The 15,432-nt window shown below is 35.6% G+C and overlaps 2 protein-coding genes across 3 annotated transcripts; one reads left to right on the forward strand and one right to left on the reverse strand.

Annotated features, from left to right (window-relative positions):
* Positions 1 to 204: 204 nt before the first annotated feature.
* LOC105347396 (sodium/hydrogen exchanger 9B2) lies at positions 205 to 6,341 on the reverse strand. The gene is made up of 10 exons (XM_066065194.1): positions 6,214 to 6,341; positions 5,575 to 5,954; positions 5,319 to 5,409; positions 4,442 to 4,624; positions 3,277 to 3,452; positions 3,063 to 3,169; positions 2,637 to 2,801; positions 2,411 to 2,522; positions 1,582 to 1,718; positions 205 to 1,492 (listed from the first exon to the last, which is right to left on the reverse strand). The coding sequence occupies exons 2-10, from the start codon at positions 5,939 to 5,941 to the stop codon at positions 1,211 to 1,213; spliced, it is 1,620 nt and encodes a 539-aa protein (XP_065921266.1). The 5' UTR covers positions 5,942 to 5,954; positions 6,214 to 6,341; the 3' UTR covers positions 205 to 1,210.
* On the forward strand, positions 6,189 to 14,504 carry LOC105347361 (sodium/hydrogen exchanger 9B2). 2 transcript variants are annotated; one of them, XR_010707916.1, is made up of 10 exons: positions 6,189 to 6,807; positions 7,118 to 7,208; positions 10,257 to 10,439; positions 10,588 to 10,763; positions 10,897 to 11,003; positions 11,090 to 11,254; positions 11,389 to 11,500; positions 11,699 to 11,835; positions 11,932 to 12,485; positions 12,597 to 14,504. XR_010707916.1 is itself a non-coding variant. In XM_020074933.3 (9 exons), exons 1-9 carry the CDS (start codon positions 6,591 to 6,593, stop codon positions 12,247 to 12,249), a joined length of 1,506 nt encoding a protein of 501 aa, XP_019930492.3. In that variant the 5' UTR covers positions 6,189 to 6,590; the 3' UTR covers positions 12,250 to 14,504. The 2 variants fall into 2 exon arrangements, 1 of the variants encoding a protein (XP_019930492.3); XM_020074933.3 differs by having other exon boundaries at positions 11,932 to 14,504.
* Positions 14,505 to 15,432: the final 928 nt, after the last annotated feature.

A 15,432-nucleotide genomic window follows, 5' to 3' on the forward strand; every position in this document is an offset into this window, starting at 1 on the left:
TATTTAGGATATTCTCATGAAATGTATCTATATCTAAAAGAGTATAAGAAATATAGGTCTTAGGTTTCTGTCCAAATGAACTGCATTTTATTGCTGAAAGTTTCATGTACCAACATGCTGATTATAGTATTTACTTCGTATTATTTCGTATGATTAATTTTTTAACGAATAAATAAGACAAAATTTAATTTCTTTTTTCAAATTTTAATGTTCACATGTCCAGCAAGATATTTCTTAAGATAATCCAAAATTTTGTAAGTTATAAGAGAGATATAGAGTTCATAATGTTTGTTATGTACACAAAACTCGTGTAAGTGCATAATTATCGCTCTTAAAATCTGATCAAGGTTTCTTATTTTGCAATCCAAAAAAAAAAAAAAAAACCAAGTTGAAATTTATTCATACATATTTTGACAGGCCGTTTTATGCTATGGTCTTTGCAACCTGTCCATCTGTTATACTGTATATTTAAAAAATAAAATGCTTTCTTTGATGATCATCAAAGAAAGCATTTTATTGTTTAAATGTACATCTTTCTTTTAACTATAAATACATTGATAATAAATAGTAAGAAAATTCAATAATTTACTGTTAACGTAGATAAGTATGTTAGCTAAAAGAAACGCCGAATCGTCTCCAGTCTGATATCAGCATGATAATTTCGTGCAGTCCGTGATTTTTCTTAGGTCGCTGTAGGTTTCGACCAATCGATAAACAGGGCGTGTCGAATTCAGTCCTGTCAGTTTCAACTGCTGTGGATTTCAACCTATCGATAAACGGGGTGTGTAGATTTTAGTCTGGCTGTTTCTATATAAATATATTGTAGGTCTGGTAAGTGGCCACTCCTTAGTACACGGGAATCATGTGATATATGTATCTGCATGAACTTTACATTATATTCTAGTCTACAACGTATAATATTGGGGTGTACAAATGAATTTTGAGTAGAGAAATCACATATAGCAACAAAAGATGGCATGTATATCACAAGGAAGTCACTGGTAATGATATCATTAAGATGTCAACATCAGAGTATCTACATAACCAAGATCTGCTTAATAAAAGAGGTTCATCAGTATTACGTGGCACAAAACCTAGTTTGAAATATAGCGTCTGTAATCAATGCATAATTACAGATCTATCAACTCCCTGAAGTGGTTTCCAGTAATATATGCATTTTAAAAATAGAAAAGTCAAATTATAATATAGCTCAGTGAGTCGTTTCCATGGTAACGACAAGTTGTTCTGAATCACTCGGTAACATAGCTGCGTTCTCTGGATGATTGGTACTCTCGCTGTTCTCAAGGTCTGTACACTTCCTGTCCAGTTTGTTGAGAAACCTTGGGCCCGACAGCGCAATGGCCAGGGCGCCGATGGGGGCTGTGATTATGATGGACAGTACCGCAGTGGTCAGAACGGTGGTACCAAGCCGCACAAACTCAGGGTTGTCACCGGCCAGGGCCATGTCTAAGGCAAGTCCTCCTATGGCCGCCTGCATATAAGAAAAAGACACCGGTTTTTAAAATACTTAGATTGCGAACAACGGTAAATTTCTTTAGCATTGTAGAAAGATTTGCTTACTTGAACGGTTGCTTTGGGAAATCGCGCCATTGCAATGAAGAGGCGTTCTTTCGTTGAGAACTCTGTTCCAAGCACTGACAACACAGAAGCGCCGATTCTGACGGACTGTCCTACGGCTATCACAGCGGTCCCCAGTCCTACAGAAACAGGACAAGTCTTATATCATATAGCTGTATAACAGAAGATATGAAGTTGTATGTGTACATATACATGCGAAGGATTAATCCCTTTAATGGTATAACAAGGCAAAGGGAGGAGGCATGACTTGATGCATCTTATCAGTCTAAGTGTTACATTAAAAGAATTCAAAACTATAGATAATTTTGAATTCTTTAAATTTCAAAACTTTAATTAATGTAACATAAGTCTTGTGAAATAATGTTGGAATACTGTAACGTTCTAACACCAACTGTTCTTCCTATGAAATTGAATTTCTCATATCGTTCCATATATCACGACGGAGAAGATTTTGTTTTATATGGGTATTGAAGGAAATGTTGTTGTACATGGATATAGAAGGAGATGATGTACATGGATATAGAAGGAAATATTGTACCGGTATATGGATATTGAAGGAAATGTTGTTGTACATGGATATAGAAGGAGATATTGTATATGGATATTGAAGGAAACGTTGTTGTACATGGATATAGAAGGAGAAGATGATGTATATGGATATTGAAGGAAATGCTGCATATGGATATGGAAGGAGATTGTTATCCATAGATATACACTGTAGAAGGAGATGTTGCTATATACCGGTATGTATATATGAATATAGATTTATACTTGTAATATTTTTATACTTGTAATATATTGGACAACCTACCTAGGGATCTTACGTCGTGAATTTGTTCTGATTTGACAGCAGCCCCAATCAGTCCGAATAAAAATGGCTGGAACAGCATCCACAAAACTCCGGAGGCCAAAGCTACCTGGTCCTATACCATAAAATATAACATTACAAAAAATGTAACGACAAAAAAGGCGTACGAATCTTTGCTTTCTGATTTTAAAGCCAGAAGAAGTGAAGTCTGTCTGATTTAATAACTTGCTTTTTCTCCCGCCTGTCGCTGTTTTCTCCACCCAAAGGCCGCCACCAGCCCCACGGTCAGACAGCCTAGAGGACCGGCCCCGGACAGGTCAATCATGGAGCTACCAAAGACAGCCACCAGACCGAACCCCAGCAGTGTCACGGTGCGGTAAAACGACACGTTATCCTGTTTAAATAAAGAAGAAACCCAAATACTTAATGAATTTGAAATAATCAATTTCAGTTAAAATAATCTTGTTTCATTACTTGGAAAGTGATTACATATTCAATATAAGGTTTCTGTTTGCCAAGAAAAGAAACCAACACATCGGGAAGATAATTTGTCAACCTGACTATAGTCTGTCTTAGTTAGCTAAGACCAGACCTATATTAAAACTATAACTCTGTGTTTGCGAAAATAGAAACACGGCTGTTATCAAGAACTTACATTATCTTTGGATGGGAAGTACCACAGGAAAACACCAAAGAAAAGACCATAAACTATCCCCAGTAACATCTCGAGAGGACCCTTGGCTATAGTCAGCGCCAGCTCGCCTAAAACAAGAATGGATATTATGTATATTAAAACACTGTATAGGCCTACATGTATATTTATCTTGAAATCTACTGGTTTGAAAGAGATTGGCATGATTTTTTTATACCTTGCGAGAAGACGATTCCGAGCAGTACGCCAAAGCCCGTGATGTTAAATACGTCATCAATGGTTGCGGCCGCGATCACAAGGGTGGGGATCCCCTTGTCCAGTCCGTAGCCGGCGTCAGAGAGGGTCAGCAGTGAGGGCACCACCACGGCAGGGGACACCGCCGTCAGGGCAAACCTGGAAACCAGAGAGGGATGGGGGTAAGCTATTTATTAAATGTCAATCTAAGAGTTTACTACATGTACTTTCTAGACTTACATACTAACAGGATTTTGATTGATTTTACTCAATTTAGTTTGCCCAGACGGTCTCGGCTTTTCTCTCCCTAACCAAATATAGACTTCAACAATCGTTGTCTAATTTAAAGAAAGAAGATGGGTGAATAAGGCGTGTAAACTGCCCATATGAGGATAAATAAGATACTATCAAATTAAAATATGAACAAATCTTATAATTTCTTTCTCAATTATTGAAAACAATTTATATTTACCATACCATCGATTTAAAACCTTCAAATATTTTAAATATTTAGAATAGGTTGATTTAAACTGGCGTATGCGTGTCAAAACCTCCAAATAGTGTCATTTTAAGAACTTCAATGCCTTTTCTTTTATAGAGTGGGTCTGGGCTCCATATTTTTGTCATAGTCTATATGAGGTTTAAAGGAAATCAAACCAATTTCAATCAACAAAAACATGGAGAGATGACCCACTATACTTTAAAAATGTTATTTTGTATCCCAACAATTGATCGTTTTAGAGAAAAACTAAAGTCCGAAAATTTTTGGTTGAAGTTGCATTTAGTATCTAACAATGAAGTTTGTTGTGACTGAAATGGCTCAGTGGTTAGAGCACCAGACATTAGATAACACTATAGAGCTAGGGTTTTTAGGTTGTGGGTTCGATACCACCAAAACTTTAGAATTTATTTTTTTTTTCTTATCGTTTATTAAAATATTCAAAACTGAATATAGTTAGAAATCGTGCTTTTGTAAACTTGTAATATAACACCATCTAGTATATTTGGTTGGAAAAAAATTAATTTGAAATTGTTTTTTACGACAAAACCAAATGGGCATTTGCGCTATCTTGTTCCCCCATATTCTTTAATTAAGATGTCGTGAAATACGTGAGTTGCTTTTAGAAGTAAGGAAAAACGACGTTTACCCTAACATGAACGCCCAGTCCCACGGCATGTCCAGGAGGAGGCGAGCCGCCACCGCATTGGCAGCCACCTCAAAGAGGCAGGGTACGAGAGCCACCCTGAAGACGGTCAGTGAGAGTTTCCTGAGGGCCACAGGATCCAGACCTAGCCCCGCCCTCAACAGGATCACGGTCAGTGCTATCTTCCTGTCATCAAGTAAATCATCACGTTAGATAATCTAGCATTCAAGGGTAATCTTTAAATCATTGGCTTTTGAGCATTCGTTATAGGTTGATTGTATGCAAAATATGGTATTATCACTATTATGCATATGATATGCATTTTATGCATAATATTATTATCTTTATTCTCAACTAATTTTTACTGTGTCCACTGACAGGATTTCATTAACTTCAGTGACTTTGAAAATGAACTTTAAAGGAATGGGTGGTCATGGCCAATGTTATAGTATATATACTAAACTATCAAGGAAAGAAGAGCCCTGTTTAGAAAAGACGGGAAATATTCAGATAACATTATCGATTTTTTTTAAGTTTTAAACTAGATTCTGTGGATTTTTATTAATTTTTGAACACATGTAATTAATGGCTAGGTTTTTTAATTGGGTAGATTTTATGAGTAGCCATGTCCTCTATAATAAATGTCAATAAAGAAACAGATAAAGAGATTTTTACATTCTTTTTGGCAGAAGCTATGTAAGCTGAAGTAGCCCGCGGGGGACCAAACGCAGTTTTTGAGGTCGCTCAACTGTGGGAGTCATTATATTGCGCACCAAGAATTGCAACTCGCACGAAACTAATTATTATCATAATAATCATTTATAATTTTTAACAAATATTAATGCATCTAGCATTTTTTTGCGCAAAGCGTTGGACTTACCTGAGTGAAGCGGACCATTTGGGATCAATCCCTAATCCCACTACCTTCACACCTGGGATATTGGACAACAGTCCACCGACTATCAGCATCCCTATATCAAAGCAATCATTTTTTATTAATTTTTAATGGCGATTTTTTACGAATACAAGATTTAAGAATCGTTGAAAATGAAGAATGTATCAAATGCTAGCGTATGTTATTGTTGATCAAAAAGTATAATCCAAAATCCTCGTCTGGGTTTTACCCCCTGACTCACCAAGCAAAGGAGGTAGGTGTATTAAGGAGAAGACGTGTCCTCCCGCCACAGCGCCGGCAAACAGAACTAAGAGCGAGAACAGGTTTCCCCCGGGGAGGGACTGCTCCCCCGAGACCGAGAATAGAACTATCCAGACCGAGGCACATATCACACAAAACTGGGCATACTGAGCGCATCTTCCACGGAATATCAACGGAACGCTTTCTCCTGAACATGTGTTCAGTGAACCAGAACGGTCAGCATCCTGGGTAGATTTAGAACTGGGTAAAAGTGCGTTGACGATTTTATGAACAATTGACTTCCTTTCGTTGTCCGGAGATTTGCTAGTGTTTCCTTGGCATTCCATGTGGTACTGGCCGTTACTCATTTTTATTCTCGATCTGGAAAAATTATTTTAGAATAATAAAGAAACACGCGTTTTAGGGGTTTTTTTCCTTATTTTTGGCGATTGTTTGCTTTTTTTGGGGGGGGGGTTATTTTTATTACAAGAAAATTAGTTTGACATTTTTAAAAATATTAAGAAAACAAAACTAACCTATTATAATTAAAATCTTTCTAAAATGGTAGAAATCAATATTTAATTTTCTTAATGTGGTTGACCTTCTAATAACAATTGGTTTAATCTAAAGTTTATCTTACCTGTATCTTTAAACTCTTTAAAGTTCTGTCTCCAGCACCAAAATTCATTAAAACAGTTCTTTATAAATGAATTCCAGTTTTCGTTGCGCATGCGCATAACATATTTTTCGCCCCGTCCCCGTTTTTACAAGAAATTTTTAAAGAAAAAAAATAAGGAAATTCTATGATTAATCAGTCATTAGGGAAAGACTGTATGGTCATTTAATAAAACGTTGCTGTCAAAACAAACAGGTAGGTAGGATATGTTCCTTAGTATTGAAAGCTGTATGAATGAACGTGCATAGAGTATGCACGCTTGGTCCTTTTGTAACGAACCGTTTCTGATATTTCAGAACTATTGAAAGAGAATCATTTATTCCAAAACCAAGTTGTCAAAGATGGCTTTTCAAAGACTGTGTTCTTATAAACTTCGAGAATTCCTGGCAATGCTGGCCCAGTTTACGATGCTGATGGTGATGATATGGACTACAGCCCTCTCTATCACGGACAGGCTGGCACTGCCCGGGGGTCACTTATTCTCTCTCCTCGTCCTGTTTACCAGCGCTGTCGCGGGGGGATACATTTTCTCCAGGATATATTTACCTCCGTTACTAGGTATGTATAATATAAGGACAAAGGAATACTGATGTTGGGTTATATTTTGTTTTCAATTTCATTGTATATTCTTACGAGAATTCTTTTCTGGTATTTAAAGTGTATGTAGTTTGTTTAATTTCACCGATAAAGATTGTGAGGTTTGAAAAACAAATATTTCTTAGTTCTTTTTGTAGTTCTGTTGCATTCTTTAACATCCATTGTTTTAAATATCTTCATAATTATAATTTACAAGTGTGAGGGAAAGGGGGGGGGGGCTAGATTTACAATTTTCCTTGATTTTTTAAAATCCTTGCTATGTCATAAATAGGCATGGTGATCGCCGGGTTTGCTTTGAGTAACGTGCCTGTGCTGTCAGAGATTGGACACAATATATCGCCGGTCTGGTCCGGAGCATTAAGGTAGGACTCCTGTCTATGTCGGTCAAAGAGGATGTAAACTTACAGAGTGGTATAGTTATATACAATGCCATACTATGAGATGCTCACATTTTATTTTTTTCTAAATTAATATAATTAATTGATAAAAGTTTTAATTTTATAAGTTAAATTCTAGTCTGTCTAATTCAAATCATGTATGAATAAAATTAAACTACGTGTATTTACGAATAAGACAGTATATAAGGCATTTGGGGGGTGGGGGTGGGGGTGACAGCTAAGTAGTTCATGTTAAAGAGGGAGTTAGAATAAATAGGTTCTTAAAAGATATTCCGTGAAGCATGAAAAATGACCTCAATCACTATGTACATATATTTTGCTTAAGTCATAAATCACAACATCTAGAAATATATCGCTTTTTCAAGCTCTTTAATTTGCATGAATAGAAGGAAATTATAAAAATTACTGGCAGTGATTTCTCATATTGATGGAGAGGGCGTATATTTGAATACTACCAGAGATTAATGTATGCATGCGTTGTTATATATAGAATCTATCTCTCGTTATTTTCAATTAATGGATCATTTCAAAAGTGATGAAGGAAACAGGCCTTCCTTTAGATACCGCATATTGATAAGCCAAAAAACAAAAACAAATTTAACCCCCCCCCCCCCAAAAAAAAAAAACAAAGAAAAAACCACAAACACGAACTTGATAAAGCTCGCTTTTTAATGATGCCTCAAATACTTGTATAAGATTTCAGGGAGCAGTTAGCTCAAGAATTTGGTTCTCAGTTCATTTTTCAAATAAGATTTAAAAAAAACCCTCTATTTGTGTACAATGTATCTAGCATTAATTTTGATAAATTAGTTTTTGCTTAATTATGATTATGTTGAGTTGAAAAATTAAACAAGAATTTGGTTCTCAGTTCATTTTTCAAATAAGATTTAAAAAAAACACCTCTATTTGTGTACAGTGTATCTAGCATTAATTTTGATAAATTAGTTTTTGCTTAATTATGATTATGTTGAGTTGAAAAATAAAAAAGCCCATAAATAGTACACGTGTCATACAATTGCGCTTTTCAATTTCGTGCTTAAGGATACAGCCAAAAATCTTAGAAAAACGTGTTGGTCACGAAAATACAAAAATGCATAAATCTTCCAAGTTTTGCGTTTCCAACTTCGTGCAGTGCGACACGAAGGGAATTTCCTAAAGCAGAAATTATCCTTCGGTCGCACGGCGCAACTTAAGAGTTTGTATTCTGAGTTTTGGTTGTAAGGAAACTGATATTTCTAAATCACGTTTATTGCAAAAAATGTCTTCAACCAACAACAGCAAAACCAACATTTTTACAGTCGTAATTATTCATTAATTATTCATTAATTTCACACTTTAACCACAAAGTTGTCTGCACACAAAATGTTACCACCGTCATAACAACATGCATGCTTGCAATGCAAAGTGGGCGGAGTGTACTTCTATAAGGTAAAAGCAAAAATACAAACCCTTTGCAAACGTTCGTCGGAATTTTAGAAAAAGACAACTTTTGCCTTGATATTTGTGGACGATTTCAATGCCCAATCTGCTTTATCACTTTTTTCAGTAATAATGATTTTTATTGATTTTTTTTTCGAAATGCATGATGTTTACACGTAAATCATGGTTTTATAAAATGATAAATGTTAAACTGAACAAAGTGCTACAGGTATTATTCAGCAAATAAAAATGAGAATACTTTAATTTTTATTACTAGTATTCTCTTTTAACTTATTATATATAAACTTCTTTTATATCATATAGTACTGACTTTCTTACATCTTATAGGTTTCGCGTGTATTTTGAAGCTGTTTTGTCGCGAATATTCCCCCTGTTTTCTAGAAAAAAGACCTTTAATGGATGATAGCGCAAATATCTTTATAAAATTACGTTAGACTACAGATGCCGGTTAATATATTAGGATAATGACATTATGAATGTTGATGTTTTACAAATAACGACAATAAACCTGGTGTCGCCTTGTAGAATTACATTTGAAGGTCCTCTCGTTTGACATTTCTATAAACTCTGACAAACTATTTATGCCAGAAGTAAGTTATCAGGAAACTGAAGAGTGGATGGAAAATCGGAATGTCGCTCCGTGTCACCTATATTTACCCCACCCCCACCAACCCCACACCGACTTCAGCACCAGTAGGTCGAGGGACTTATATCGCACCTTCCACTGTTGCTCTGTGTTTAAGCCTTTTACAATTGGCTCAATCTGCTCTGTTATCTGTTCTAATAATGTGTGTATCAATGAATCGCAGGTTTAGTTCTAATAATCAGTGTATCAATTTATTATAACAAAAGTGTGCAGAAGAAAGAATTTTTGTTGTATCATTGGACGTGCTATTTCCATTAACCATACCATATTTTTATACGACGCGCGCTGCTTATAGTTAATGGGCAATGTCAAGTTGTGGTCCAGATATAATTATGATAATAATAACGTATTATTTGATAACTGACACCTAATTTATTTCATTTAAACGTTCGTTAACAGCAGAAAAATAACTTGCGGCTTTTGTTAGTACTTAACGTGTTTTAATACACATGCAATTTTAAGAACCAACAAAACAATATCAGACATCAGTTTTACACTCAACATGAAAAGTCTTTCCAGCCGTTACATTGCAGTTACTGAATGTCTTGCATTAACTTTTGATCCCTTGCAATTCAAATGAATGTATCGCACTCCCTCTATCATCATTAAAAATCTCAGGGTCGAGTTGACATTAGTTTCCTGCTTGTTAATGACACTAATTCTGTCATTGGCATTGAACGAACTTTGCATAAAATGATTCCTCTTAAAGGTAAATATTCATCATTAAATATAAAGAGCGTAACGAGAGAGAGAGAGAGAGAGAGAGAGAGAGAGAGAGAGAGAGAGAGAGAGAGAGAGAGAGAGAGAGAGAGAGAGATGTTGATGATGATGATGAAGTATGAAAAATAAAAATGTAGAAACAAATAATTGATGTCTGAGCTGAACACATGAATTGATTAGACCCTAAACCCAGTTTTTTGATCCAGGCGGATGGCTCTGACGGTGATCCTGATTCGGGCCGGTCTAGGACTCGATCCGGTAGCCCTGAGGAAACTCTCAGCCACTGTCAGCAGACTGGCCTTTCTACCCTGTCTTCTAGAATGTTTGACATGCGCAGTCGTTTCACATTTCCTGATGGACCTTCCTTGGGTCTGGGCTTTTCTTTTAGGGTAAATCAATAAAGCACCTATTGTCTCCATCTACGGTATATAAATCTTTTGTTATCGAGCATAAACTTACTGTCAATTAGGATATACATGTACATGTACGAGTATGTGTTATACAGTGTTCATTACACCATTTTTGGATCTCCTTTAGATTTGTTCTTTCCGCCATTTCCCCGGCTGTCGTGGTTCCCTCCCTCCTAAGTCTAGCAGAGCGAGGTTTCGGGTTGGATAAGGGGATCCCCACTCTAGTTATTGCTGCTGCCAGTATCGACGATGTCGTGGCCATCTCAGGGTTCGGAATCTCTCTTGGCATTGCGTTTTCAACAGGTAAAATGAAAATATTCTGGTATTTCTTTTAATGTTTAATGTTGCCGATTTCTAGATTCTATCCAAAACCGAAACTAGACGCTTTTATATTCTATTATATGCGAATCTTTATATATATTGTGTTTTTCAACAGGTGACTTAGCGTGGACGATAGCCAAGGGACCTCTTGAAGCATTGCTTGGAATAGCGTATGGGTGCATTCTGGGAATATGTTTGTGGTTTATTCCAGCCAAAAATAGTGTAAGTGATACTCAATAAACCATGGAAACGATTAATAGTTGTCTATAACGATGAAAATTCACAGATCTGTTCGGGGTTTTTTTCAGTCCAATTTAGTTTTCTTTCGCGCCATGTTGCTTTTTACGGGAGGTTTGCTGGCAACCTTTGGCAGTACGTATATAGATATGGCCGGCGCTGGACCGCTCGGCTGTCTGGTCCTGCCTTTTGTCAGCGGCATCAGGTGGAGAAAGATGAACACACCAGAACAGACCGTATGCATTTTGACTTGCTTTTATTTTTGTACAAACAGCTTCCTTTGATAAAGAGATGTACATGTATATTATTCCGTTTTAGAAAACACAGACTGGGTTCAGACTTATTCCGAAAACTTTTTTTTTTTGCACAGGCCGCCATGACTGAAGCGGTTGGTTTGTTGTGGATGATATTTCAGCCCGTTTTATTTGGATTGATTGGTGCCGCGGTCAGGATAGAACAGATACAGGATCCCTACATCGTCGGTAAGATTTGGGAATGTCATTGTTACAGTGGCTGTTACATTTGGGGGTGTCATATGATACAGTGGCTGTTACATTTGGGGGGGGGGGGGTCAGATAATACAGTATTTGTTAAAATCGACACATTGAGCCCTGGTGACTTATGCAAGGTTGTTTTTTTCACACAGAGGATGTGTTATAAGTACTGTCTCCCTTTTCTAGGATTTGGTGTTGCTGTCCTGGCTTCTGGCTTACTGGTGCGATGTTCCGTGACGTTTTTAGCCGTACTTAGGTCTGGTTTGAATCTTAAAGAACAAATATTTGTGTCACTGGCATGGATTCCAAAGGCGACAGTGCAGGTAAAATACAAGGTTGAGTGATATTTGCGGGATATGTATATTACAATTGGAAATGAATTAAATTGAAGGCTTACATTTATATTTTTGTGACCACAGGCCGCTATAGGTGGACTGGCATTGGACCAAGCTATAAAAGATAAAAACGAGACGTTGAAGCCTCTGGGATTAACAGTTCTCACAATGGCGGTTTTGTCCATTATAATCACGGCTCCTATTGGCGCTCTGGCTATTGCAATCTCAGGACCAAGGTTCTTAAAGTCAGATCATTTAAAGAACGAATCATCTTGTTCGTCAAATGACCATCAAGATTCTCAAGATTCTCAGGAGAAAGATGAAAAAATTGTGATTGAAACTGAGACAGTGGGGGAGAAGCCATGTTTGACAGAAGCTGCTGACGTAGTTACACATATCTGAAACATAACGTCACAAAAGTGAAACATAATGAACGGTTGTCATAATAGCGACTAGCAATGACACATACATTGGTTTATGGATAGTTGAAATTACTTCAATTTACGCAGTTATGTATGCGTATACTTTACAAATTCAATATGTTAAAACTGTGTTACACATGTATTCATGTTCAATGGACATAGTCATATTATTTTGAATGATCACATACATGTATTAGTCTACTTGATCAACCTCAGGTAATCCACATATATCAGTTTTATAATTATGGTACATGTATGATGTGTTATATAAAAAAAAAACCGGATGTTCCATTCCGGTAACTGATGCTCTTGATCATAATTTCTCAGGAAAAAAGAGGGTGTTGCAGTTCCTTTGCGATGTTGTGTATGAAGCAGTGTAGGATTTCATCTAGAAAGTTTGTACTAACATTTATAAGAATTTTCATTTACTGATATGAAATTGAAATAGTTACCCAAACAACTGTGGCAGATTTCACGCTTTATTAAAAAAGACGACCTCATCGTTGTGAAAAACTGCCTCCTTGAAACAAAATTAATTCAATTTTAACATGTAGAGTAAGACAAGTTCTTGAACACTTCCATTTCCGATTTTTGTTTCATAGAGGCATATTTTAAAAAGAAAATCTAACTTTTGGGGGAAAAAAATCATTAATGCCTTTGAAATAAAAGAACGTTGTGTTAAATCCACCGCATTAGGTCATGTTTAGATTAGTCGAGTGGTGAACAGTTAGAATAGAATGTGACCGTTTCTAAATTTTTTGATTGGGGTTCGAATCCCGAAACAGTTGGAACTTTTTTTTATTCATGTTTTGCATGAAAAGGTAGTGTTTATAGATAATTTAAGAATGTCAGAATAAAGTTATTTAAACGTTTGTAAATGTAATATTTTGCATGCGTGCTTGGTTTTTTTTCAGTATTGCTTACTGTGTGAAGTCCCGTTATAAACTTGAATTAAAACATTTTCTTCTCAACATGCAAGGGATTTTAAAACAATGTACGCACAATGTTGAAAGTTGAGATTTTTTCCTTTTTTATGAAATAACCGGATATGCTGATTTCAAGGATACATGTACATGTAAAGCAAAAAAAATCATTTAAAGGTATGAATTGGCGATTAAAGCAGTGGGGTAAAGAAAATATGTACGGATAAATTTGTTCCACTTTTTTATCTGGACTAGGCGTTTATCTAGATACTATAGAAACATGCGATGATTATAATTACAACTCTGACGGTTTTGAAGAGTCCGAATCAGATTTATTCACGTAGCTCCAAAGAATGATATTTTAAACACGTTCGACAGTAAAAATCAAATTGATATACGAGGGTTGTCAATTACTTGAACCCTTTGTGGCACAAGTTTAATCTTCCTGTGTCTTCGTCTTCGATTAACTGAATAACGCCACTTGTCTACACTATTTTGAGACAACCCTCGTACGTTAAAGGGGCATAGTTACGATTTTGGTCAAATTCTATTTTTCTGTTTTTATTATTTACAAATTGAAGAATGCATATCTACTAATCAAATGAAATTTGAGAGTTAGTCGTAGATTTATAAGCAAGATGCAAGGGTCTCACAATTCTTTGTCATGTAAACAAGGCTCGTGTCCTGTTTTTGTTTACATGGGTTCAATATACCAGTAAAAACCTTTTTTCAAGCTGATTTGTCCATCTTCATATTCATTTTAAGCATTTTAAAACAGTTCTTAACGTTTAGCACATTTAAGTCTAAAACTGGAATTTTTACTTCAACGTTCAAAATGTAAACAAAAGCTTTGTTTACATAGCAAAGAATTGTAAGCTCTGTAACTCTCTTATAACTCAACGAATGACACTCAAATTTTGGTTGTCTATTATAAATGCCTTAGTGAAGCACTGTAAACATTAAAATGGGAAAAATAATTTTTGACCAAAATCGTGACCATGCCCCTTTAACATCAAAATACAGAATATATGGTCATCTTCCTAACTGTATTTGGTGGTTGTCGTGTTCGATAGAAATGCGCGTAAAATGTTTGTGGATCACTTGTATTTTGCCTACATACGGAACATACCCGCTGTGTAGATATATAGTCGTCTACGAAATGTGTCTATATTTTTAATACTAGTAAATATTTAAAGGTCCTTTCCACGTTAGGGAATACCCCCTAAATTTCTGCAACACTCTCTTTGAGTTTTTAGGTGAACTAACGGCCTTTTGGCAGCGCGTGAATTTCAGTTATGTTGTGTTTAGGTGTTACGACTTAGATATATTTTTAAAAATATTTATTATAAAAAAAAATTCGAATAGCAACGTTACGTGAAGTTGCAATTTTTGTTCAAACAAATTAATAAATTTATGTGAGCATACATACACATGTATATCTATTGTTACCTATATTATTATAATGATTAATTATGGTTGTTAACGTACGTGAATGATTCAAAAGTTTCACCGAATTAATTTATGACAAAACAATTAATTACGTGGATGTAAATAAAGTTTTTCTTAATAAGCTTCCGTGACTGTTAATTAAAAATGCATCCTATAGGCCTATTGTTTACGCCCAGATTCCGCTGCAAAGATTGTGTCAACTGTTTAATCCACTAATTTCCCATTATTTTTTCGTGCAGGTCTTGATCTGCCATTGGACACGATTCTTGTTTTGTAGGTGGAATGTGTGGGAAATGTGGGTTTTTTCGACGCATGAAGACCACGATTTACTCCATCAGTATTACATATATATGAATCATTCGATAAAAAATTAATTTAATTGCAGGGAAACTAATTGAAAATAGCATAAGTTCATAACAATTAATAAATTACCGCGTGGTTTGACATTTTATCCTCATCCTTCTTACTCCTGGAGAATCATTAATTAATTTAGTCATGACATAAGAGTGTTTAGATAACTATAAGATATATAAGGATACATTATATACGCTTGTCTCGATCGAAATGTGCAAAACTTTTGACAAAGCAGGCAAGAAATCAACCATCATTTGATACTAGTCCTTTTCAGCGCTGTTAGCTATTCACGGGCCATAAATATTATGATTTAGTCTTTCTAATGTTGATAAATTCTCTGATAAGAGCGATAAAATAAAAGTATCTCATACAGATAAAAGTAAATTTTTAAAGAATTTTTGAGAATTTATTGTGACAAAGGAAGCGTCACCTACCTT

This window comes from Magallana gigas, chromosome 7 (assembly GCF_963853765.1).
Source record: "Magallana gigas chromosome 7, xbMagGiga1.1, whole genome shotgun sequence".
Taxonomy (NCBI): Eukaryota; Metazoa; Mollusca; class Bivalvia; order Ostreida; family Ostreidae; genus Magallana; species Magallana gigas.

Excerpts from the sequence above, each read along its gene's own strand:
- LOC105347396 (XM_066065194.1), bottom strand. The coding sequence starts at position 5,941 with ATGAGTAACGGCCAGTACCACATGGAATGCCAAGGAAACACTAGCAAA. Across the intron at positions 3,170-3,276 it reads CGGAATCGTCTTCTCGCAAG|GCGAGCTGGCGCTGACTATA; the intron begins GTATAAAAAAAT and ends TTCTTGTTTTAG. Across the intron at positions 2,802-3,062 it reads ACTTCCCATCCAAAGATAAT|GATAACGTGTCGTTTTACCG; the intron begins GTAAGTTCTTGA and ends TTATTTAAACAG.
- LOC105347361 (XM_020074933.3), top strand. The coding sequence starts at position 6,591 with ATGGCTTTTCAAAGACTGTGTTCTTATAAACTTCGAGAATTCCTGGCA. Across the intron at positions 11,255-11,388 it reads TGAACACACCAGAACAGACC|GCCGCCATGACTGAAGCGGT; the intron begins GTATGCATTTTG and ends TTTTTTGCACAG. Across the intron at positions 11,501-11,698 it reads ACAGGATCCCTACATCGTCG|GATTTGGTGTTGCTGTCCTG; the intron begins GTAAGATTTGGG and ends TCCCTTTTCTAG.